We start from the raw sequence: 23373 nt of genomic DNA, 5'->3' as shown, positions 1-23373 counted from the left end.
GCCAGCCGGTATGCATATTTCACTGCACAGATCACTGCCAGGTTGGTCGTTGCATTTTCAGGTTGCTGAGCTGCTCGTGAGTTTTACAGCCTTACCTTCTCAAGTCTTTGGACTCAGAGCTCTTTGGGCCATCCAGTTTCAATACCCAACGCACTCCTTTACAAATACAATCACAACAACAAAAGTATCGTTAAAGTTTGCATGTGAGACAGCAAACAAGCAATATTGGGTATAGATTTGTGGAATAATTGCTAAATTGGCCAAGAATACAAAAATACAGCATTGTTCACACATTAAGGAAAGTCATAAAATCAAGAGGCTTCTGAGGTAGAATACAGCCGCAGCTGGCACACGAAGAATGCATAGCTGTGATTCCCTGTACAAGGTTGTTTGCGAAACTACACGAGGGATGGAACGGAACACGCTTGTTCCGTGGCCTTCCCTTGTGACGAATAGCAGATATGGGGACGAGATGGTACTACGGAACTGATAAGCGGCCTACACGCTACCCGAGCCAACATTTCGTCAAATGTTGATGAAATGCTGTCCTTTTGTGCGAACTTTGCTCACCACAATGTACCAAAACACACCTCCATCCCGGAGGCTATCCGCCCCCGAGGTGTGAACACTCCTCCTTGAATACATTAATCATAATAAAAGTACGTATGACTAAAGTCACTCAAACTCCACTTTGAAGATAAAAAAATAATAAATAGCCCAAGAGAGAGGGGATGTCAGGGAAGACACCATCGCGAAGAATTCCACCGCTGATTTCCGGGATCAGTCGACGGGCTGAGCCTTTCTTCCCCCCCATAGGGACGCCTTTGGGTAAGACTTAGATTATACCGAGCGCTTTCTCGGGACTTAGAAATTTCTCTAGAGAATCTTTACCCTACATTTATAGCCAGGCTGTATCGTTTATAATTTTGTCGCGCGTTTGTGTACTTAGCAATATCTTTATTTGCACGTGCTTTGCAGACAGTGTATTTATCACCAGCAATCCTAAAGAACCTGTATATCTGTTGTTTAAATAAACTGCACTGTTTAAGTAGCTAGTTGTTCCGCTTTCTCACTGAACGCGACCAAAACTTGAGAGAGGCCGTGCTAGTTCATGAGCACGACTAGACTGAAGGTGCAGCCCACTATTAGTGTATCCAAATCGTAGTAGTTTAATACATATTAAACGCGATTGGACTGATAGTGCTGAATTGGGCATCACTCAGAATTTAAACCTAGCCGCACCTGGCCTCCCCCCTCGGTGAGGAGTGTTAGAACGCAAGGGGTTTATCTTCTGCCAAAACCACTTGGCCCAGTTTCACGCAACAAGATTATTTCTTATCTTGGGGGATGACTAAAGGTTTCAGCTTTTTGTATTGGGAGTTCCCTCCTAGAAGCAAAACCATGCAAGGATTGAACGTACCAAGAGAAAAGCATGCACCTGCCGTGCAGACAGAAATATCTCAAGGGCAGGCTGCAGTAACAGCGTTGTCCAGCCCCCGGGGGATCCTGACCCCACATGCTGAAGCGCGGTCAGGTCTCCCTCTGAAACACTCATCCTAGCCATAGCCGTTCAGAGCAGTGATGACAGAACAAGGAGGAACAGTGACGGCCAGGAACTAGGATGGGTTTGCTGGAGACCTGAATTTATACCTTTTGACAAACACAGAACCTGTTTGGACATTGAAAGAAGAATTTCTCATAGGTGGTAGGTTAATCCTTCAGCTGCAGTGACACTAACATAATTTAGGATGGACTAAAATGATTGCTGGAGTATCTCCAAAGGTGTATCAGTCTCTGCTTTTGGAGTCAGCTGTTTTGCTGGGCAAGAAAGGAGGTGTCACATGTTTTGTTTGATTGAATCACAAGATATTTTTTTTCTTCTTTTAAAGGATGCCAATCTCTGAGAAGACCAAGCTTGGGCACTGATCTCTTCTCGGGACCTAAGCTGTTGAGTCTTTGTACAGAGGGCTCAGAGTCAAATACGCCGGGATGGATGCTGAACCGCAGCCCTCCTTCCTCCCTAGTCCTGCTTTCAAAGATGCTGCACCTCAAACACACCAGTACACACGGAAGGGAGGGAGCTTCCCCCGCACCCCATCAGGCGTTGCCCTGGTGCTAAAGCAGAGCAGCCAGTTAGCTCCTGCGACTCAGCAATGGCCTGACTGGGCTCCTCTTCACCTGTATCAGAGCCTCCCTGCGGCACCGGGAAGCCAACTGAGGTCTTTACAGGGCTTTGTCACTACTGACAGTTGCCTGTGTCGATACCACCAACACTTCCCTACACTGTCACAGGTTGACATGGGTGCCAACAGGATGCTCATGCAGAGGACTTCTTCGGTTATGGACTTCAAGGGCACTATATCACCTTACAAAGTGGGAAGTGATAACCACGCTTCAGAGCGAAGCGTTCAGCTTTTCTGCCCAGCTGGCTGTTCAGGGTGGCAGGCACCTGTGTTACACAGCTTTGACTTGCTTTTGACTTCAGGTAAGTTCGGAAGCAGAGGGGTTTTTTTCCTCATCCTTCTTAAATAAGAGACATTGAATAACACAAGGAAAGTCCTTGCTTTCTATATAAAAGTACTCTCTATAGCTTTATGTAGATTTTTTTTAAATACTCCCATAAGTGAAAGAACTAGATGAGTGAATTCTAAAAATGAGTCTTATTAAAATATAGGAACATATGTTGTTAATTTCTTGGTGAAACATTTGGTTAACCTAAATAAATAGAAAACATAAGCAGAAAAGTGAACAGACACACAAATGAAAGGAAACACAAGAAAACGGAAGGAGGCAGAAGTCAGCAAAAATTCAAAGAGCTGAATTGCTCAAATAGTACCAGAAATACAGTCACTGTTTCACAGGATTAAGCAAGAGAAAGCATTACAGCACACAGACAATTAATCAGGATTTATACTTTACACTGTAAAAGGCCAGGCCAAGCCAAGGCACTGAACTAGCACACACTTACCTCAGCAGCTTGGGAGGAAAAGGCTTGGCAGGGAGGAAGGCAGGTGCTTTTATCACTCTGTACGCTCGGGCACCTGCTGGTAAAAGGCTTGTAATCCTTCTGCACTACAGCTGGCACCTGCAGGACCAGGAGGAGCCCTGCCCTGAAAGGTGGAACCCTCTTCCCACCAGCCTGGGAGAGGTTTTAGTTCCAGGGTTGTGTGGCAGGAGCTCTGCCTGTTCACGCTCACTGCGAGCTGCTGCAGGTGATCCCAATGAGAACACTATTAGTTAACTGTGGTGGTGTTAATAGGCTTTGAAACAGCTGGACCAGAGTGATTACTATTAGCATCTTTAAAAATAGAATTGACACTATTGACAGAAACATTAATGGTAGGAAAATGTGTGAAATTTCCCCCTTATGTAATGTTTATTGAAAGAATTATGTGTTCTTTTAGAGGAACTTTTTAAAATAAACATAGGCTTTTCTCTGTAGGCTTTCTTCTTGATGAAGGCGGCATGTGAATTTTAAGAATCACAGTAATATTCCTTTCATCATCTTAAACTTGTCGCAATTATAGCCATTATATTCAGTAAAGGGCTTATAATAGGAACGTAATATCATGGTATATTGCCCCCCTTGTTTCTCTGCCTAAATTAGGAGTGTCTTATAATATTTGCCTCCTTTGCAGTTTTATGATAATTGGTAGCATTTTTGTTTAGGAACCATTTTCATCAGCTGAGTGAGAACAGATAACTACAATGAATGTAGTGCTGCTTCAGGCAGTTCTATTTTTATTTGCACTGGTTTTATTCAAGATAACTTCACTGATACCAGGGAACTTGATCCTGATTTCCACTGGTGCAAGAAGAAAACGCTCATCGTTCCATGAAACCAGTAAAAGGACAGAAAGGGAATCATAGAATCATAGGATCATAGAATCATAGGGTTGGAAGGGACCTCTGGAGATCATCTAGTCCAACCCCCCTGCCAGAGCAGGGTCACCTAGAGCAGGTTACACAGGAACATGTCCAGGCGGGTTTTGAATGTCTCCAGAGTTGGAGACTCCACCACCTCTCTGGGCAGCCTGTTCCAGTGCTCTGTCACCCTCAGGGTAAAGAAGTTCCTCCTCATGTTTAGGTGGAACTTCCTATGTTCAAGTTTGTGCCCATTGCCTCTTGTCCTGTCCCCGGGCACCACTGAAAAGAGCCTGTCCCCATCCTCCTGACACCCACCCTTTAAGTATTTATAAGCGTTGATAAGGTCACCCCTCAGCCGTCTTTTTTCCAGACTGAAGAGACCCAAATCCCTCAGCCTTTCCTCATAAGAGAGGTGTTCCAGTCCCCCAATCATCTTTGTAGCCCTCTGCTGCACCCTTTCCAGCAGTTCCCTGTCCCTCTTGAACCGGGGAGCCCGGGGAACCATAAGAGAGATTAACAAACAAAAATTGAAATACTATCTTCAGTTTCCCTCATACTGATTTTGACACAATATAAAATACACAGCTCACGATGCTTGGGAATGAGAATGATCAGTCATTCCTCAAAGAATACTCATTCACTTGCAGAACTGAGGCGACTGAGAACAATTGGATGAAATAATTCCTGATACAAATCCTTTGATGAAATGAATAATCCTGGATTTTCGTAAAGAATTTATTTGGCCTGTCCTAGGTTAGAAAAGGTATCACGTCTCCCAGTTAAATGAATGCACGCTGGCTTTGCCTGTTGAATGCCACTGGAATTTTCATGAGACACAACATAGGTGGTACCGACTATACGAACACCTAACCAGTTGGGTTCAGCATATGTAATTCCGTGAAGTTAGAGATGATTTCGTGGCTGGTGAAATGAAAGAAAACTCCAGTTTCTTGGAATGCGTGAGAAAAGAGAGAATATGCAAAAGTAAACACAGATGGGAAAAGACAAACTCTTCCAAACGTAAGAGCGGTTGCTCTGCCTTTTGCAAGTCTCCCCTCGCCTTTTGCAAGTCTCTGCTTGCACCCAGGTGAAACGCAGTCATGCGAGCCCCATCTGTCTAAGGCTGGGTCTACATAGCATCTTATCTGTCCTCTAGGCTGTAGTCACACAGGTTTGGATCAGCCGATTTCCCACTATCACGTGCCTTGAAGCACAATACGTATGGATGTGCTCCAGGTCTGGATCCCTTTCCACAATAAGGGACGAGGACAATGCCCACTCGGGAGTGCAGATTCCTGTGCCTCTGTCTACTTCGTACCATCCCCCCCCTGCAACCCCTGCAGTAGTGGTGGGCTAGATGGACTTTGTACACGCTGCTGACCGCAGCAGCTCTGGCTTGCCTGAGGTTTGTCTCCTGCTTTCCCTAGGAAGCGTAGAGCTTTACAGCTTTTCTTTATTTTCTAATTTAAAAAAATCATTGATCTGTTATATATTAACAGTTTCCAGGGACAAGCAGACGTACATGTAGTATCCCCAAGACTTTCACTAGTAAAATGCCTAATTGTCTTTTAGTAAAATATGAAACACAAAAAGAAGAATGAAAAATGGAAGAGGAAAAAATACAAAAAAAAAGAAGTAATGAGTTCTTAGGGGTTTCAAGAACAGTCTGTTCGTAGTAACCTCTTTGGTCAGCCAGCTTGCACGTAGCTTAGAGATGTAGCTAGAGTTACATCCAAAGGTGTCTTAAAGAATATAGTATTGTAAAAATCAGCTTTTAATTAAACTTCCTCATTTCAAAACCAAAGTGGATCTCTGTTTCCCTGGAGACCAGGATATGTAAGAAAGCAGAATTTTCTCTCCATTTCCCTTTCCTATGTTGGACCACTATAGAGCAGTTCACGTATCTTGCGTTTTTCTCCTGCAGGATTAGTATTAATTGCTGAATGGACGTTTTCAGAAGATGACTGGACTTGTGTCACGGTGGTGGGTAATCGCTATTGATACTCGTGACGTGCAGCTGTTCTCTGAGGGGATGGACATCTTTTGCTGCAGGTTACTACACTGGTTTTGAACAGTGGTATCAGACAGGAGTGCCCGCTGAGCTGCCAGAGAACCCTGTTTCCAAGTTGCAGCAGTAGAAAATGAATACGATTCTGCTACGGAAATAACGAGGACGTGTCTGTCTGATCCTCCAGCACATTCGCACTGGGGTGAGAGCAGACACTGCTGTTGGAGAGAAAACAGGAGCGCTACATTTAGCATTTTTGGCACTGATTTTGCACCACTGTAAATGACTGTGCAGGGGCAGTTGTGACCCAGCATTCTCTGGTCCCAGACTGATCCGCGGTGGTGAGCATTTCATCCTTCTCGGCTTCTTTTGATATAGAGGAGAAGACAACAACAGAGCTCTGTCTGAATTACTCGAGAGTACAAGGAGAATTAGAATTCTAAATAAATTGGAATTTATTTGCAATGCTGTTAAAATATTGAAAATGGGAAAGCTTATGTAACACAATTTATGCTAAATATTTGCAAATGAAATACACATCTCACTTTTCCTAATGATGTGAGCAGCTGTGGCAGTTTGCCCACAGGAGGGACCACCACCACATGACCTAGAGCCCGTATAACAAACGCCATGTTTAATGGTGGTTTTCAGTGTTGGTTTTCTCCCCTCTTCCTTCCACGCATTCTCCAAAGTCAATGTTCATGTGTCTCATTTCTCCTCCAGCACATTCTCCTTTTCATCATTCAGATGTTGTCAGATATGACTTCAGATCAGAAGTGAAATTACTGTTTTTCAAACTGGCACATCATGAACAATTTAGATAAACAAAACATCATTTCCAAGGGCAGCCTACAGCCAAACACTGTTGCTAGTGGCCCAGATTCTTTGCTGTGCCACAGAAGTCTGGAGGAACTTTTCTATATTCTTTTTCTCTTTTCTTTCGGTTCTATCATCTTTATTGGTGGCAGCTCAGAAGGTGCCAGCATGGCACAACCGTCTCCAAACACCAGGTGTGGTATTTAGAGTAAGACTCTGCTCTCCCAAATCAAAGCAGAGGGCAAAAACCAGACGAATTTAAACCTGAAAAGAACTGTCTGATTCAATTCAAGATGAAGCTCACACAGTTTTCTATTCAAGGCAGCATTCTCCCTGACAATGTCAGTATTATAATTCAGATTGAAAGGGGGCACAGGTGTCGAACACAGCACCTTCTTCCCGTAGAAGCCAAGGAGAAGCCGCGGCTGCTGTGCCGAGTAGCGAGCATAGGACCAGACTCCTGGTGGCAGTCGCTGCAGCTCCTGCTGTTGCATTCTGAGCAGAGAAAAGCCTCTGTAATTATGGATGGGTTTAGCTACCTGACAGTTCTTCCCTTAAAAAACAAAACTAAAATAGATTGTCTTGGCTATGCAGTAGATGGGCCTCGTGAAGGGGCAGACCTCATCATGAGGGTGACGGCAAGATGATCATTTTCTTGGGATGAGTTAGGTGTTTGTTAGGACGTCTGTGTATGCCTGTGGCTTCCTAGAAAGCAGGAATAAACAAGAGGACCTAGTTTTAATTAGTCTGTATTACTATAAGAATTTTGAGCAGCACTTTCTCAGTAGTGCTCTGAATAGCACTAAAAAAAAACCCAAACCCAACTCACAAGGTCTTTTATGTGTCTCCTATTGAACTTCTCTTTATGAAGGTAAAACTACTTACTACATTTCTAATGAAGAAAAAATTAAACAAAGCCCCATGCTGCACCTTCTTCCATTTCGCAGGCAAAGAAATCAAGAAATGTGGTGGAATGAAACCCTCCTCTGGTGTTAGGACCATCACATCCGTATTTCCCACTCTTTTTTCCTACATACATCTCTCAAACTTCTCCGAATAAGGCTGATTCTGTGCTCTGGATTTGATTGTCCAAATATTAGTGGAGAATGAGAGAGAAATGACAACTGAATGGCAGCCAGACAACCCGTTCAATGGCATCTTTCCTCCTTTTCCTACAGAATGTAAAGGCAAAAGAAGGAGTGAAAGCTGATAGCTCAGAAATTTGCAATATATTTGAAAATAAACCTATCTGTAAACAAAGCAAAAATCACTGTCTTGTATAAAAGTCTTCTGTCTTTTTATTTGAGAGTGATTCTTTCTGATTTCTCAAAGAAATATTCTTTATGAACTATTCTTTGCCTTTGGAAAACTGTTCTTAAATTACACCCTTCAATTGTAATCCTTTTACCACTTTCAGGCTCTTTTAAATAATGACTAACTCCTAGCAAATTTTCTATAAAGCGTACAGTAACTCACATATCCATTTCAGAACATGCTATGAAAGAAAACAGCAGAAATTTTAAATTAAAACTTAGGAAGCAGCATCTCAGGAATTATGAAAGTACTTACTGATGGTGTAACAGATACAATCTAATGGCTAAAAAGCTGTCACTCGCCCTGACACTTCTGATGTGTCTGCTAACGTGGTAAGTTATTTCTGAGAAATGCATTTAATTAGACATTCCAGGAGACATTTCAGTTCAACAAGGCATGAAAAACAGTGTCACGAGCATGTTACAGCTCAGCATTCTGCAAAGTCTGACATGGGATGAATTCCGTTAGCGAGGAGCACTGCAGCAATGCCGGGTTTTATCCCGGAGAAAAGAGCAGGGACTCTCTAGAGCAGTGAGACTCAAACCCTGATTATTTAGCCAATGCGGCTTTTCCGTTACGTAGTGCTGCTCGGAACAGAAACGCAGCATGAGGCTGCTCATCGGAGCTCACGCTCCCCGCCTGGTACCGGTTCGCGCAGCAGAACGGAGCCGTTGCGTGCTTTGCCGTTTGTGTGTTGGCAGAGGGTTTGCCAGAGTGGCCGTGGGCCACACTCTTCTCCTGACTACTTGAAAGTAAAGTCACAGGCCCAGTAGTTTGTGGAGGAAAGTAGAGATCTAGGCATGCTTCTGGGAAAAGGAGGCGTCTGAGTTCCTGTCTGTTTTAAAGTTAAGGAGCAAGTCTTGGAGGCTTCACCCAGTCGAGCAAGGACTCGGCCGTGGGGCAGGGAGGTGCAGTTTTGGGGAGGTGGTGGAACATCTGGTCCTGGGCCTCTGCTCCTCCCGGGGGCTGTCTCCATGTGCCACTCCCGGGCAGCTGCAGAGCCCCCTCCCGGCCGGGTTCCCCGCCACCTGCAGAGGTTACGGGCAGAGAGCCGCCCGCGCCGGCCGGCTGAGCATCGCCTGCCTGCAGCTGCACGGCCCGGCAGCAGGCCCGGAGGGGGCAGTGGGGCTGTGCCATCACACAGTCCCAAGGGAAAGGAGCTCAAGGATCAGCTGGTCCAACCGTTCTTGGCAAAGCACGGTCTGGACAAGACGGCCCAGCACCCTGTCCAGCTGGATCTTGAAAGTGTCCAGTGTTGGGGAACCCACCACTTCCCTGGGGAGACTGTTCCGACGGCTGATGGTTCTCACTGTGAAAAATGTTCCTCTTGTGTCCAACTGGAATCTCCCCAGGAGTAACTTGTACCCATCACCCTGCACCTTTTCCATGTGACCCCTTGTGAAAAGGGAGTCTCCATCTTCTTTGCAGCCACCCTTTCAACACTGGAACGTGGTGATGAGGTCTCCCCTGAGCCTTCTTTTCTCAAGGCTGAACAAGCCCCGTTCTCTCAGCCTTCCCTCATGTGGCAGCTTCCCAGTCCTTGGAGCGTCTTGGTGGCCCTTCTCTGGACCCTCTCCAGCCTGGCCACAGCTTTTTTGTGTAGCGGGGACCAAAACCGAGCCCCATATTCCAGGTGTGGCCTGAGCAGCGCTGAGCAGAGTGGGACAATGACTCTGTCTCTGCGGGTGATGCCCTTGGTGATGCAGCCCGGCACCGTGTTGGCTTTCTGTGCCACCGCGGCACATGGCTCACTCCTATGGAGCTGCTTGTCCTTTAATGTGCGCTGAAGAAACCTGGGGATTTCAGTGTGCATCTGTGTAAGGGCTCAGGTTCTACCTGGGGGAAAGATGGACACTGGGGCACTAATTATTTTTCTAACTTTTGTTTGGTTTCTTGCATTGCACTCATTGCGGTGATCGGTGAGAACCATCATTTCGGGCCTAAACTACCAACCTCAGGCCTGTTCTTTTTCCCCGTGTCAAAACTTCCCATATAACATCTTCGGACACAGTGCAATTAGGATCTCCATAGCAAGGGAGCTTCTGAAACACTGCGGAATCTCCATACAAGAAAAACATTGATTTTCTAAGCTACCCACTAATTTAAATCAAGTCCTTATTTTATTACAATAGCTGAATAGAAATCAATGTGGCTGTCTTCACATTAATGAGGTTAAAAATCAGTAGCGAGTACTAGTGACTAATTTAAGACGAGCTATTTGCGCTTTCATAAATAACAACCGAACGCTGGTAAAAGACTTGTCCATAATATAATCTGATTGCCTTTCACATCGCTGGCGATGTTTATGGATGAGTTTAAAAATAACGAAGCCGGGTGAGATGGCTGCTGGCGGCGAGGCTGGGCGCCAGGGCAGCGCCGGGGGGGGCGGGTGTGTGTCCGCGGGGCCGGGCTGGGCGGCAGCGCTCCCCGCAGGGCACCGGGCGGCTCGGGGCACACCGGCACCTGGGGGGCCGGCACCGGCCCCCCCCCGGGCCGCCGGGCGGGAGGAGGAGGAGCAGCGGGGGGAGGCGGCCCCGGCCCGGCCGTACCTGCGGGCGGCGCCGCCGCGCTGCCGCCGCCGGGGGCGCTGCGCTGGGGGCGGCGCGGCCCGGCCCGCCCCGCTCCCGCCTCCCGCCGCTGCGGCCGCCCGGCCCCCGCCGCTCCGCCCGGCTCCCGTCGGCTCCGCTCCCCGCCCGGCTCCGCTCCGCCGCGCTGCCGCAGCCGCCGCGGGCGGGAGGTCGGGAGGCGGCGGCGCCGGGCGCTGCCATGCGGGCGGGCGGCGCCGGGGCGCGGGGCGGGTGAGGGCGGCGGCTGGCGGCGGGTCGCAGCGCCTGGTGCCGCCCGCGGGAGCCGCCGGGCCGGCGGGGAGCGGCGCGCAGGGCATGCCATCCGCCTCGCCCCGATGTTTCACTGGGGCAAGTGGAAGAAGAGGATGGGAGCGAGCGCCTCCTCCTCCAAGAGACCCGTCTTCGACGAGCGGGAGGACGGTGAGTGCCGGCCGGCGTGCCCTGCCCCGCCCCGCCCCGCCCCGGGATGCCTCGGCCACCGGATGCCCTAGACCGGGATACCCTCCTGCCCCGGGATGCCCCGGCCCGGGATGCCCCGGCGGGATGCCCCGGCGGGATGCCCTGCCCCGGGATGCCCTGCCCTTCCCCGGTCCGGGGCGCCCTGCCCCGGGATGTCCTGCCCCGCCCCGGCTTTCCCCGGCCCGGGACGCCCTGCCCCGCTCCTGCTGATGCCCGCTCCGCTCGGCCCGGCGGGTCCCCTCCGCTCCCGTCCCGTCCCGTCCCGTCCCGTCCCACCGGCGGGCTGCGCGGTGCGGCCCCGGGCGGAGCGGGCGGCGGGCCCGTGCCCCCGGGTTTGCCGGCCGGGTCTGGGCGCCCCGCGGGGCGCGGGAGTGGCGGAGCCCCCACAGCCCGGCAGGCAGCCCCCCGGGGACGGGGCACCGCCGAGACAATAACGGGTACCTCAGAGGCGGGCGGCGGGGGGACGGTTCGGCAGGGAAGTTTCAACCTGTGCAAGGAAATCTCCGGCTTTAACAAGTAAAGATCAAGTGCAGCTGGGCATCAGACTTCTAAAAACTACTTGTCATCGGAAAATGCTGCTTTGGGTTTTTTTCTCCCGAAATACAAGTTTTTTTTGTAGAAATACACCATGAAATACCACAGTTGCATTAGACTTGTCAGCTGCAGGGTGAAATTCCAGAGGACCAGAGGAAGGGAACTCTGTCTGTGGGTGGGGGAAGCTCGGGAGCGGTGTCCGGGTGCTGGGCGGCTCGTTGCTCTCCTGACGTACAGAGCGCGCCGCGTTAGCCCTCGGACACCAACCAAGCGCTGGCAAAAATCCCCGGGTGCTTGGGGTGCTGGAATTTTGCACTAGATAAACTTGGAGTTAAAGATATATGTTAATTTGAGCCTTCAAGGATGGTGATGTTCTAGTTTACATGAGCACTGGATCTGCTGGCATCCCCTCGGTGAGGGTGATCACACCTCAGACTGTGCTGCTTCTGCCAGCTGGAGGGGTGTTACACCAGGTGAACTGTTACAGGAGAAGTGGCTGGTTGGTATCACCAAGAAGTATTTATGAGCAATTCAGAGTATAACGTTGAATTGTTAACCCTCGCATCTCTTACTACAGAAGTGCAGAGAAAACATCTGTTAGAGCGACAGCTCGCTGCCCAGGGGTGTGCTGTGGTGTGACTGAAATGCACAACAAAATTGCCGTTGGAAGGCAAACTGCAAAATGCACCCCCCCCCCCCATCCCTTTATGTTGACGGAGTGCAGGAGATGGGCCGATGTGGCTGCTGGGTGTGCGCAGAGCCGGGGCTTTACCAGAGTTTTGTGCCCAAAGTGGAAAATGTATTTCATCTTGGATGTGGTGGGTCAGCAGGAGCAACAAGCCAGCCAAGTGAAAACGCTTAAATGGGAGGCTTTGCTGCAAAATTCAGAAAGCATTTCGTCCTGATCCGAGCCTGTATACGGCCAGTGTAGGGAATTGAGCTTTGCGGGGGAATGACCGTTGGCAAAAACCTGGTAACATCTCATAAGGCACTGTCAAGCAATGCTTTTGCAATTCTGCAGACTTATTAGGACATTACTTTCTTAATATTGCCTGCTTTTTCATCATTGCTTGTTAGTGTGTGCTCAGAGCAATTTCAGTGTTGTTCTGGTGAACTCGTATTTACTGGCACGGCATGGTTGCTATGGAGATCTCTTAAGGCATTTCAATAACTTCCTTACATAAAGAAGCCAGTTAATACTTTGGTTTTGTGTGTGACATAATGTGGAAGAATTACTAGTGATGGCAATTTAAAGTGAAATAAATTAGAAGAAGAAAAGGAAAAAGATTGGTTGTATATAAATTTTACCCATAGGTGGTTCCCGGTGCTGGATACACAAGAATGAGCCTGACTGTCTCAATCCAATGGTTAATCCCTTTTAATTACGATAGGGTGTATGCAAATAGAAGGTGAACATTTATTCTAGTGAGTTTCCACCCAAGGCCCAGTATTTACTCGCAGATCAATCAGACTCCAAATGCGTAGATTTTTGAGGCAAGAAAACACTTACGGTCCTCTTGGCTGAGGCCCCTGGGGCTGGATCCAAGACTTTGCTGAGTTACTGCCTCAAGTCGCCCCGGCGTGGCTGAGCCTGAGCCTGTCGGGGTTCCCGGGGTGGGAGTACTGCGTTTGCTCTCCGTGTAAAACGCCCGGCGCTGGAGGATTCTCTGCTGCTAACCTCACAGCCAGACATCATCCTTTCTCTCCAGTCCGCGTCTGTCCAACCCCCGATCCTGCCGTCGGGTCTCCCCTTGACAAACCCTTGACAAACTGACAAACCCGAGGGGTCTCTGCTGCCCTGCCCCTGTCTCGGTGTCATGGCAGGCTGGGGTCCTGGCTGCCCGGCGTCCTTGTCGGTGGGATGCGTGGATCGAGCTCTCCGAGTCCGTGACTCCGAGGGTCAGCTTCATATTCCTGAGTCTGTGCTGTGGATCTTCTCTCAGCTCTCTCTGTTTTTTCCAGCATCGTTTGTGTTGGTGCTGGGACGGAGCCCGGCTGGGGGCAAGCCCGGGGCAGGTTGGCGCTGGTGTGGCTCGTGCGTGGCGCTGCCCCGTGTCCGTCCAGGGACAAGGTGGTGGGGGCTGTGCCATGGAGAGTCACGCCCGAGGGACGGTGGTCCTGCTCCCTCCTCCTTCCCTCCCTGGGTGCTCTGCTGTCCCCTGCATCCCAGTTTTCCCCCAGTTCAGGTAACTTCTCTTGACTGTGAAGCCGGGTGCAGGACAAGTGTGACCGGGCCTCTGCGTTTCGTCGGAGCTGCGGTGAGGGGACAGTGCGTCTGTCTGACACCCCTCTGGTACCCTGCTCGGCTGCAGCCTGCGCATCTTGCTCTTTCACGTTTGCGCGTACAACCTTTGAAATATTTCTGAGCGTTTCGGAGTTGGGATCCAACTAATAGAAAAGCTGACTTTGGAAGGAGAGGGTCTGCGTGTTTTGTGTGTGCGCCCAGAAAGCACTGGTACGTGAGGGATCGGTTCCCCTCGCTCCTGAGCGTCGGCTGCAGCTGGTTCCATTCACAGCCGAAACACGGGGTGTTCAGTGGCTGCTGCGTGTGCCTCGGCTGGGCGCGAGCTCCAGCCCCTCCAGCTGGTGATGCCTTTGTCACAGGTAGTTCTTGGTGAGGTACAGCGTACCCTGTTTCCGAACGGAGGAGTTAATGAATGGGGACGAAGAAAAAAAAAGTAAGGGAAAAAGAATATAAGGGGGGCAGGAAGAAGAATATAAGGAAAAGACAGGTCTGCAAGGCTGAGCACTCTGCGTTGTGGTGTGCGGGAGTAAGGTGGCCTCGGTAAGCTGAACTGAATCGCGGCGGGCTTTATCATTATCACCACGGGCTATTTCCCATCAGGAAAAATCGGCCTTTGTCTGTAAGGGCTTTTTAGGGTTTCTTATTTATAGCTGTAAGAGCTTTTACAAGCTTCTTACTTGGTCAGTGAACTTGTTTGCCGGCACCGAGGAGGGCCCAGTCCGGTGCCAGCTGCTGCTCGGCCCATTGTGCCCCGGCGGTGCTCAGCGGCATGGCACGGGGCACCGGGCTCTTGGCACGGCAGGCGCAAGGCTTGCCCTCCGTGGGGGCAGAAAGGATTTGCTGCTGTCGGTCTGCGAAATGGCCAAGCAAGTTTTATTGATGCCCCCGTCCTTTATTTTTTTTTAATTTTGTTTTTTATGCTAGATGGGGAAAACCTGTAATAGTGAAGCCAATGGGAATGTTTCAACCGAAATATTTAAGACAACGTTTGGGAATGTTTCAACCCAAATATTTAAGAAGACGTTTAGCAGAGTTGCCAGGACTTGGGAAGCAGGGCTGAGTAATAGGAAATACAAGGCACACTTAGCGCTATTAGCGTTGCCCACAGTTGTGTTATGTGAGAGAGGGGGAAGAACGCAGCATGGTATATCTTTATATGCAGTTATATCTAAAGAGGGATTTTGCAACTGCATTTTGGTTGTGGCTTCTCCTGAATCAAAGTGGCTTACTAAAAATGTGTAAGTAAATACCCATGAGAATATGTAAAGCCATCTGCTGCTTCTGCTGAGCTCTTCCTTCCTGTGCTAGCATGGAGGTGAGTGGTCCGAGGGCTTTCTGCCTCTCTCCTGACACTCAATTAGATTTCCCGCTGATTTACAAGGTTTTAGTGCTGCAGCCCAATTACTTTCATCGTGATTAGTATTTTGTCTCGATCACTTCTTTACCCATGCCTTATTTGACTCTCTCTGCCGGGAGGCAGATGGCTTTTTGTAAGGGGGTCCAGCGCAGTCTCCTGGGTTTATCCTACTTGCCCCAAAATCAACATTTGAAACCAAGTTCCCGGTTCTACAGCCCACGGGTACAGCTCTTCAGTGAACCGGCCGGACTCCAAGAAGTGTGTACTCGGGGTTAGTCTTCAGGTCAGGTGAAACGACGGTGGGTGGTTTTGTTTCCCCTCTCGGGGAACAATCTGTGTTCGATGTTTTTTTCTCAGGCAATGCGAGGTGCAGGCACCAGGCTGGAGTGTGGGAGAGTGAAAAACCCCACTGCAAGGGTGGCCGGCGGCATGCGGGAGGACGTGCAGGGCAAGGGGTGCTGGGGAGGTGGGAGCCCCGTCCCGGGGGCTCATGGGGTTCTGGGGACGCGGTGGGGTGCCCCCTCCTCACTCAGGGCTGGGGCTTCTGTTGGCTCTGGGGCATCGCCTGCGCGCGGGCCAGCGGTGCTCTGTGATGGCTGCTCTCTCCCATGGCCTGCGCGTGTTGGTCGACGTGGGTCTAAAACTTCTCAAAGAGCCGCTCTGCGCGTGCCCGCTGCGAGTTTCCAAGCTGAGAAATACTGTTGTGTAAAAACGTGTTTCTGTGGTAAAAGAAGAAAACTGTTAGAGGTGTTGATGCTTTCCTAGCTCCTAGCCGTGCAGTTTGCTGAGGTGCTCCAGCTCCAGGGCTGTGCGGGACCCGGGGGGCTCCTGGAGCCCGAGTGGGGCTGGAGGGAGGATCCCGCTCTGCCTCCCCACCGTCCTCCTCCTCAAAGGGCCACGGGAGGCTGGGGAGCCTCGGCAGCTGCGGCACGGCGCCCGTCCCCATGGAAACGGGCGAGAAGCTGCAAAACCTGGGGGAACGTGCTTAAAATAATCCCCATTTTAATTTCAAACCGTGTGTCGGCAGGCTGGGGGTTACACACGCCCCAGAGCGTGCCTCCCTCCTGCCTCGCGCTGGTGAGCGAAAACCGGAGTGTGGCGTGTGGGGAGCTGTTTGACGGACACAGGAGGAACCGTGCGTGCTGCTGCCCAACCTGCCTCTTGCTCCGACCTGTCGTCCCAGCTGCTGCGGCTTCGGGGAGGATCTGTCCCATGTGTCATCGTCAGCTTACATCACTTTGAAGTCAAGAGTTCAGTTGTCGCGGATTGGCAAGCTGTTTACGTTCCTCCTTTCGCTTCCCGTTTTCCCATCGGCTGGGAGCGAGATGTCCAGCGATCTCCACAGCGCTAGGCGTTAGGTTTTCAGACCAGGATTCTCCCCTGTAATTGTTTGTTCCAGGGGTTGGGACCTTCAGGGAAATGAGGGCACGCTGCGAGATTGTCGGAGCGACAGACTGGAGAGGACGGGGAGCAAAGCCTGACCTCCTTGTGCGTCCTGTACCTCTGGTGACCCAAAACCCCCCACCAGGTCTGCCCCAGGTCTGGGGCACCCCACTGCGCTGCCAGGAGAGGGACCCTGGCAGCGGGGACAGTCCTGGGGAAGTTTTTCACCCCTCTCCTAAGGCGATAAGTGTCACGAACCACGTTCTGCCCTTTCGGCCCCCTCCCGCGGGGTGGCCAGCGTGGCCTGGCTGGGTCCCCTGGTCCCTGGGGCTGCCCCGCAGCATCGTCCCTGCTCCGGCCGCTGCCCGTGCTGCTCCTGCCCGGGTGGGCTCGCTGCGGGGGCACGGCAGCTGGGGGGCTGGCTCCTCTCGTGCCGGGCACCCAGCACCGCGTCTCCCCCAGCTTTGTCCTCTCGGCTGGGCGGGGATTTCAAGCCCTGGGGAGGAAACATTGCCCTTTTGATTGGAAAACTATGGACTAATGCCCCGTAAGGTGGTTATAAAATCCCCAGTCCTATTTATTTAGGGTCAGATACAGACGTGTTAAGCGTCCATGCTCTGCAAAGTACTTATTAAAGTAATCACTGATCAGATTGCAAGGCAAACTTTTTTCATAGCCTGACTCTTATGTGGCTGTGGGTTGAGAGCACAGATGCCTTTCCCTGTTATTTAAAAACAAGAGAAAAAAGCCTTTATGTATTATCAGAGCGGTAGCTAAGTAAGCAAGCGGGGGGAGAAGGGAGTGGGAATTACAAGGAGGTGTCAGAAAAGCTGTGTTTAGTATTGTCAGCAGCGCTTTGTTTTTGCTTTACATCTTGCTTCCCCCAGATCCCAGGCTTTTTGTGTGCGCTCTGCCCAGAGACAAGCTCTTGCCACGCGCTCGCTGCCCCCAGCCCCCCGGCAGAGCCCGTGCTCCTCGTTCAGTCGCAGGAGAGAAAACCTTTCCGCGCGTGAAGCTTTTCAGAGTCTCGTGTAACGCAGAAATCGGTTAAATCCGGAGCACTCAGTAACTGCAAGTCACGAAAGTGTGTGGTAATAAGCACAACATTTGGGTTACTGGCTCTTTTTCTCCTTCAGAAATAATTAATAACTTCGCTGTCCCTCTCCGCACTGAAGGCCATGGTCTGGTCTCAATAGTGCTGGAAGAAATCTGAAGAAAAAGCGTCCAGGATTGCATGGGGAAAGGGGACAAAATGTCTCCCTTTGAGCACTGCAAATTGCAGTTATGGAAAACCGTTGCTATTGCTCACCTAAGAACATGCTTTATCGTTCGCTCGCGTTGGCTTAAGAACATATATTTTTGTTTAAATCTTCTAATTTGCAACTATTTACAAAACTAAGCTGCCTTTCATAGAGAAAATGCAGATTGCATAGGAGGCTGGAAATTCCATGTTTCCAGCATTTCATTAGGTATCTTGTTCTTCCAGATCTTTGGGGTGTTTTCCCGTTCCCTTTGCCGTTTCCCGTGGTACAACGTCCCGGTGAGGGGAGGCGCAGCCGGGCTGGGGCTGAGCCTCCTGCGCCCTCCGCTCCCGCCTGGGGCAGCTCGCTGCCTTTGCCCGCTGTGCCCCTCAGGTGGTCTCCGCTGGCCGACGCGGCCGGGGGGTAAGCAAGGTGCAAATTTTCATACTTTTGCTTTTTGTGGAGGTCTGGCACACGCAGCAGACCTGGCCAGCATCGTTTCTCCAAACCTGAATCCAGCATCTACGCGGGTGTCCCGCCCTGGGGAGCGGGGCTGGCACAGCCACGGCAGGCGATGGTGAGGGTGGTGCTCTCAGGTGGTGGGTGTTTGAGCACCGCGGGGGTCACCACGTTGTCCCAAAGCGGGGTTGTTTACCCAACGTGCCAATATAGACCCAGAATAGAGGTATTATCTATTTATTTCATTTCTGCAGAGATGGGCGCTGGGTGGGAATCCCCAAAGCTAGCACACTGGCCTAAAAATTCTTATGAGTATTTATACGGCTCAAACCGCAGAAATACACATCCTTAATTATAATTATTGGTTAGTACCTTATCTTAACAATTGGTGTTGATTAGTACAGTCTCTTGCTTTCATTTAAAGTTACAAGGTCCTTGAATTGATGTGCGCATGCTCAGTTCAGTCTCCGGTTGAGTTGGTGGTCGCGATCTCCCACTGCCACCTTTACCTTTCCCCCAGTTACTGCACATTTTTGTTGACTTTATGCCTGATCCAGCAGCTGGCTGGTTTTCGGCTGGTTTCAGTGCCTCCTGTGGTGGGGTGTTCCTTATTATCAGCTTTCTCTTCTTCTTCAAGGGTATATTCAGTAGCAAGGCATTTGTTGTTTATACCAACAGGTGTAATATAAAGGGCCTCGTGACCTTTTTACAGCTCTTTGTTCTTACTTAGTGAGAGCTTCTACTTTTTTAAAGTACGTTCTACCTTTTTAAAGTGCATCATCTGCACCCCACAGGTGGTGCCTGCAGGGACGGATCCGTGCAGCGTGCCCGTGCTGAGCAGCTCGGCGCAGAGCCGGCTCCCTTTGGGCGCTCCTTCGCTCTCGGGCAGATGTGGGCTCTGGATGCAGGTTGGTGGGACCCTCCTCCTCCTCTCCCGGGCTGCCCAGCCGCCAGACCCCGTGCACTCGAGTCTGGCTCGCCCGGCACACAGCTGGAGGGGGATGCTCCGTCCCGCAGGACCTGCTGAGCACGGTGTGCCCCTCGGTGCCGCGCGGCACTGGGTGGGATGGGATTTCACATCCTCCATCCTGTAGGAACAGCCCAGGCATCTTCTGGAGGTGAGGGGGGAAAGGTCCTGCGAGGCCCCGAGGGGCTCGTGTGTCTATGGAGGTCTGAAGAGAGGAGGTCAGAGTAACGCAAACCCTGGGGGCGGCTGAGGCTGTTTGCATGAAGATAAAGAAAAAATGAACAAACCCAACTGCAATTCGTGGGTCACTTCACTGATAGGGAGGGAAAGGGCAATCAAGAAAAAGTTATCAGAAGTACAGCCCAGGCAAAGTGTTTGACCAAATTAATACTTGGCCAATTGTGTAAAGGCCACGGCCCTCACAACTGGCGTGCTGTGAATTCAGAATAACATGCAGGAGCACGCTGCTGGGGATCTAAACACCGTACTGGCCACGGTCCCGGTGCTGGCGTGGTGACCTCCCCGGCCCTGCTGGCATTGCCACCGATGCCTGCAGCCCTGCTCCCCGGGGGGGCGAGAGCCAGGAACGGAGCTGGCAGTGCCAGGTCGCTGGTGGGCACCGTCGCTGGCAGCTGTGGGCCAGGAGAGCCTGCAGCACCACTGCCCGGCTGTGAAGCTCTCACGAGCTCTTGCTGGGGCTGGCAGAAGGTCAGCGTGTGCCACTTGACAAGGAAAACCTTCCCAGAAATGAAAAAAGTTGGTCTTTTTGCAATTAGGTACCTATGAAAGTCGGGTTCTGCAGTGGTGGGCAGGTTAAAATGCCTGCAGCCGGGTCAGTTCTCACCAGCTGGGGGTCGCGTGTGGAGCATCACCTGGAGGAGGGGTGCGTGGTGTGGTACGTGCTCACGAGTCCTCGCAGGTAGGGTGATAGCGTGTGTTTCCTTTATCCCTTTGTTTCTGGTGGGAATGCCTGAAATTGGTGGGTAATGTGGTAAAATGGGGGGTAACGTTTGTGTGGAACAGAGATGCTGGCGGCAGTGTTCCTCTGCCCTGGGGTCAGGACTAGGGCTTTCTGCTCCCCGTGGTCACAGCTGAGTCTTCACGTGTCCCGTCTGCACATACTTGGGCAGGGACGTGGCTGAGGCCATCATTCACCGTCAGCCTGTGAGAGCAGAACTGTCCCTTTGCTTTCCCAGGGACCTGCTCCCCAGCCGCAGTTTCAAACGCTTTGTCATTCGCCAGAGTCTATGAAACATGGTTAAAGCTGTGGTTTTCTGTTAATGTGCGGTTTCTACCACCTCGTCCTAGGATCCTGTAACGAGGCACCTACCTTAACCACGAATAATACCTCCCTGTGTAGGACGTGGCTAAAAGTTGTGGGGAGGTGGTGCGGGGCGCGGTGGCAGCAGCAGGGGGACGGGACGGTGTGTGGAGCCGAGGTGCGGTGCGTGCCGCTGCACCGCTACCTGCGCCGGGGGGAGGGAACAGCCATCGCTACGCTCTCTTCTGGCGTTTGTCTCCCTAAGCGAAGAGAGGCGGGAGAGCTCACCAGCGGCTTAGCTCCTCCTAACAAGAGAAGATAAATGTCAGTGTCCCCTTTCCCTCTCCCACTGTTCTTCAGGAATTAAATTGCTTTAGGTGACAGTTACGGAAAATGAAAAGTGCTTAGGATGTGAGGGAACAGACGGCTCTGACTACCGCTAAGCAATGAGATATGACAGCGTGGGAATGGTGATGTGCTAATTCACATCCAGGCTGTTGTTCAGGGTCTTTCCCAGTACCTGGGACTAGTAAAGAGACGCGGGCACTGAGAGACGTGCGGAATTGTGCCGTTTGCCGATTTGACTGTGCACGCTGAGTGCTTACAGGCTGCTGGTTGGCCGCGCAGTGTGTTTGACTTACACAGCAACGTAACGCACTTACAGCTCAGCTGACAGTTCTGGAAGATGATAATTGTCATTTAATATTGGTTCTAGTGGCACCAGCAGAGAGCGGACGGGCTTCACCAGCCAATGGAGCAGCTTTCGGGTTGACCTGCAGAAGGCTGTTCCAGCACAGAAAGTTGCCTCGTTGACCGAGGTTTCTGAGTCGTTACAGCCCAGCTGTCCAAAGATTTAAACAAAGTGAAAGTAGATCCCCTTTTATAGTCGTTTGAAGAATTACCGATGTGTTTTTAATTTTAGTACCGGAATGTACTGACAAAAGTCAGAAGGGAAGGGCTTGGGCTGAAGCTCAGGTTCCTCCCCTGAGCAAGCAGTTCTCCGGGAGTAAAACACGGAGGTGGGGGCTGCAATGGATGCTAATTACAATTGCAAAAGAATAAGGTAAACAGTATAGTTGGAAAGTCTTCTCCATTGGATGTCAGTTAATGATCCAGGAGACCATCTGGGTCAGTCAAGATCCTTCAGAATCTGCTTTCTGCCGTCGGCAGGAGTAGCACGGTACCTGTACACAGCTCAGGAGCTGGACACAACATTGCCTCTGTGACTCAGTGCGTTTTTGCTGTCAGAAGAATATTACACCTCTTCTGAAAGACCTTTTTTTAAGCTGTGGTGTGTAGCATGCTAAATTACCTTGTAAAACAAATGTCATATAATCCACTAGAAGGCTCTGTACTGCACGTTCGCTTTGTATTTTACTGGTCCCCCAGTCTTAATGGAAACTGGCAGGTAAGACGAGAAAGTAGGAAACGCAGAAAATTACATGCTTTAGACTTGGACTGTTTGCACTGGAGGAAAATACGCTTTATGCTTTACAGAAAATAAGGCTAAAGCCTGGGCCCAAATAATTTGCACTTTAAAGGCTCGATGCCGCATGTTGTAATCACATGAATAATTCATATGCATTCAAGCCATCCCCATAACTTCATACTTGAGCCTGATTCTAGATTTGCTCAAGCTCTGAACTGCCATCGATTAGCAGCTCCTCCAGCACGGAACATGGCTCGGCAGGACCTTTAGCGCGGGGCTGGAACGGTGTCCTCTCCCAGCGGTGCCGGTCGCGTGTCTCTGTAAGGGCTGGGACCTTCCCCGTCATCCCCGCTCGGGCGGACTGGCCGGTCTTTCCAACAGTGTCCAGGGCTCGGCAACTCCAGTGCCTCCTGCGTCTGACCTTGACGTGTTTTCGTTTACTTTCATACATCATTGCACCTTTAACCAGTAATAAACGCTACCGGGAAAGTCAGCGTGGGTTTGAGCTGTTGCTATGAGCTCTGTACAATGCTTCCAGTTCCCCAAGTGGCAGATGTTGCCTGTTGAAGAAATGAACCCGTGTTGCGGGAGAGCCGCAGACAAAGCAGCACGTGGCGGGCAGTAAGCGGGAGCAGGCGTTGGCTCGGGTTTTCTCGCCCAGTATGGCTGGCCCCTCCGGCGCAGGCGCCGCCTCTCGGCTGGGTACCGGCATGTGGGGAGTAGCTCGAGAGTCCTGGGCTTCAGGCTGGGCTGTAGGGTGGCACGGGCCGGTGTTCGGGGTGGGGCTGACGGGCAGAGCCGTGCTCACGCTGGGGTGCTGCGGCGGCGCCGCGCTGCTCTGCTCGGCCACCCCGGCTGGCCACGGCGCCCCTGGCCACGGCTGATGCGCGACTTGGACCCACTGCCAATCTGGAAGCTGCCTTAAGTTGTCAGCTGCTGCCAGGACACCAACGTACCGGGGATTTGGGGTAGGTCCCGCATTGTGATAATGCCTTAAAAACCAGGGACGGCAAAAAAGCTCTGTCATCAGCCCTGGTGCGGTGTGAGCGGCGCGGGGCGAGCGCAGGGTGCTGGGGCACTTGCAGCCACCCCTCGCTTTGTTCCGTTGGTTTTTAGTGCACGTTAAATGCCACAGCGGGAAAATTGCAAGCAGGTGTCACAACAAGCACAGTTGCGACGAGGCGAACATAGGGATTGATTAATGAATATTTTCGGCGTGTTGTATATTCCTCTGCATGGCTTTCTGATGTAAAGATCAGTGTGTGAAATTACTTAAAAAATAACAGGTTTCTTCTAACTAGAACAAATTGCTTCTGTTTTATCAAAATGTTGAGTAGCATCAACAAACAATTCAGTTGCTGATTGCCCCTCAATAATAATTGTTTGGAACTAATTTTAGTTAGTGTTTCCTCTGGCCTTGGTTTGGCATAGAAAAATCCAAAGGTACCCCCGTCTCGCCCGCGCCT

General features: G+C 51.0%; 2 protein-coding genes across 4 annotated transcripts in view; one reads left to right on the top strand and one right to left on the bottom strand.

Annotated features, from left to right (window-relative positions):
* The window catches only part of LRRC27 (leucine rich repeat containing 27), a 42083-nt gene extending 39005 nt beyond the window's left edge, over positions 1-3078 (bottom strand). For both annotated transcript variants that reach the window (XM_074591859.1, XM_074591860.1), the window contains exon 1: positions 2969-3078. The gene's annotated coding sequence lies outside the window, so the exon portion shown is untranslated. The remainder of the gene's footprint in view (positions 1-2968) is intronic.
* A 7613-nt stretch (positions 3079-10691) lies between these two features.
* The window catches only part of STK32C (serine/threonine kinase 32C), a 94527-nt gene continuing 81845 nt past the window's right edge, over positions 10692-23373 (top strand). The window contains exon 1 of one of the 2 annotated variants that reach the window (XM_074592070.1): positions 10692-10992. In XM_074592070.1, coding sequence (XP_074448171.1) covers positions 10908-10992 — 85 coding nt within the window. In that variant the 5' untranslated portion in view covers positions 10692-10907. The remainder of the gene's footprint in view (positions 10993-23373) is intronic. The other variant, XM_074592069.1, reaches the window with a different exon arrangement.

Source organism: Larus michahellis, chromosome 6 (genome assembly GCF_964199755.1).
Source record: "Larus michahellis chromosome 6, bLarMic1.1, whole genome shotgun sequence".
Taxonomy (NCBI): domain Eukaryota; kingdom Metazoa; phylum Chordata; class Aves; order Charadriiformes; family Laridae; genus Larus; species Larus michahellis.
Note: the sequence above shows the minus strand (reverse complement) of the source record. Positions and strands in the feature narration are given on the sequence as shown.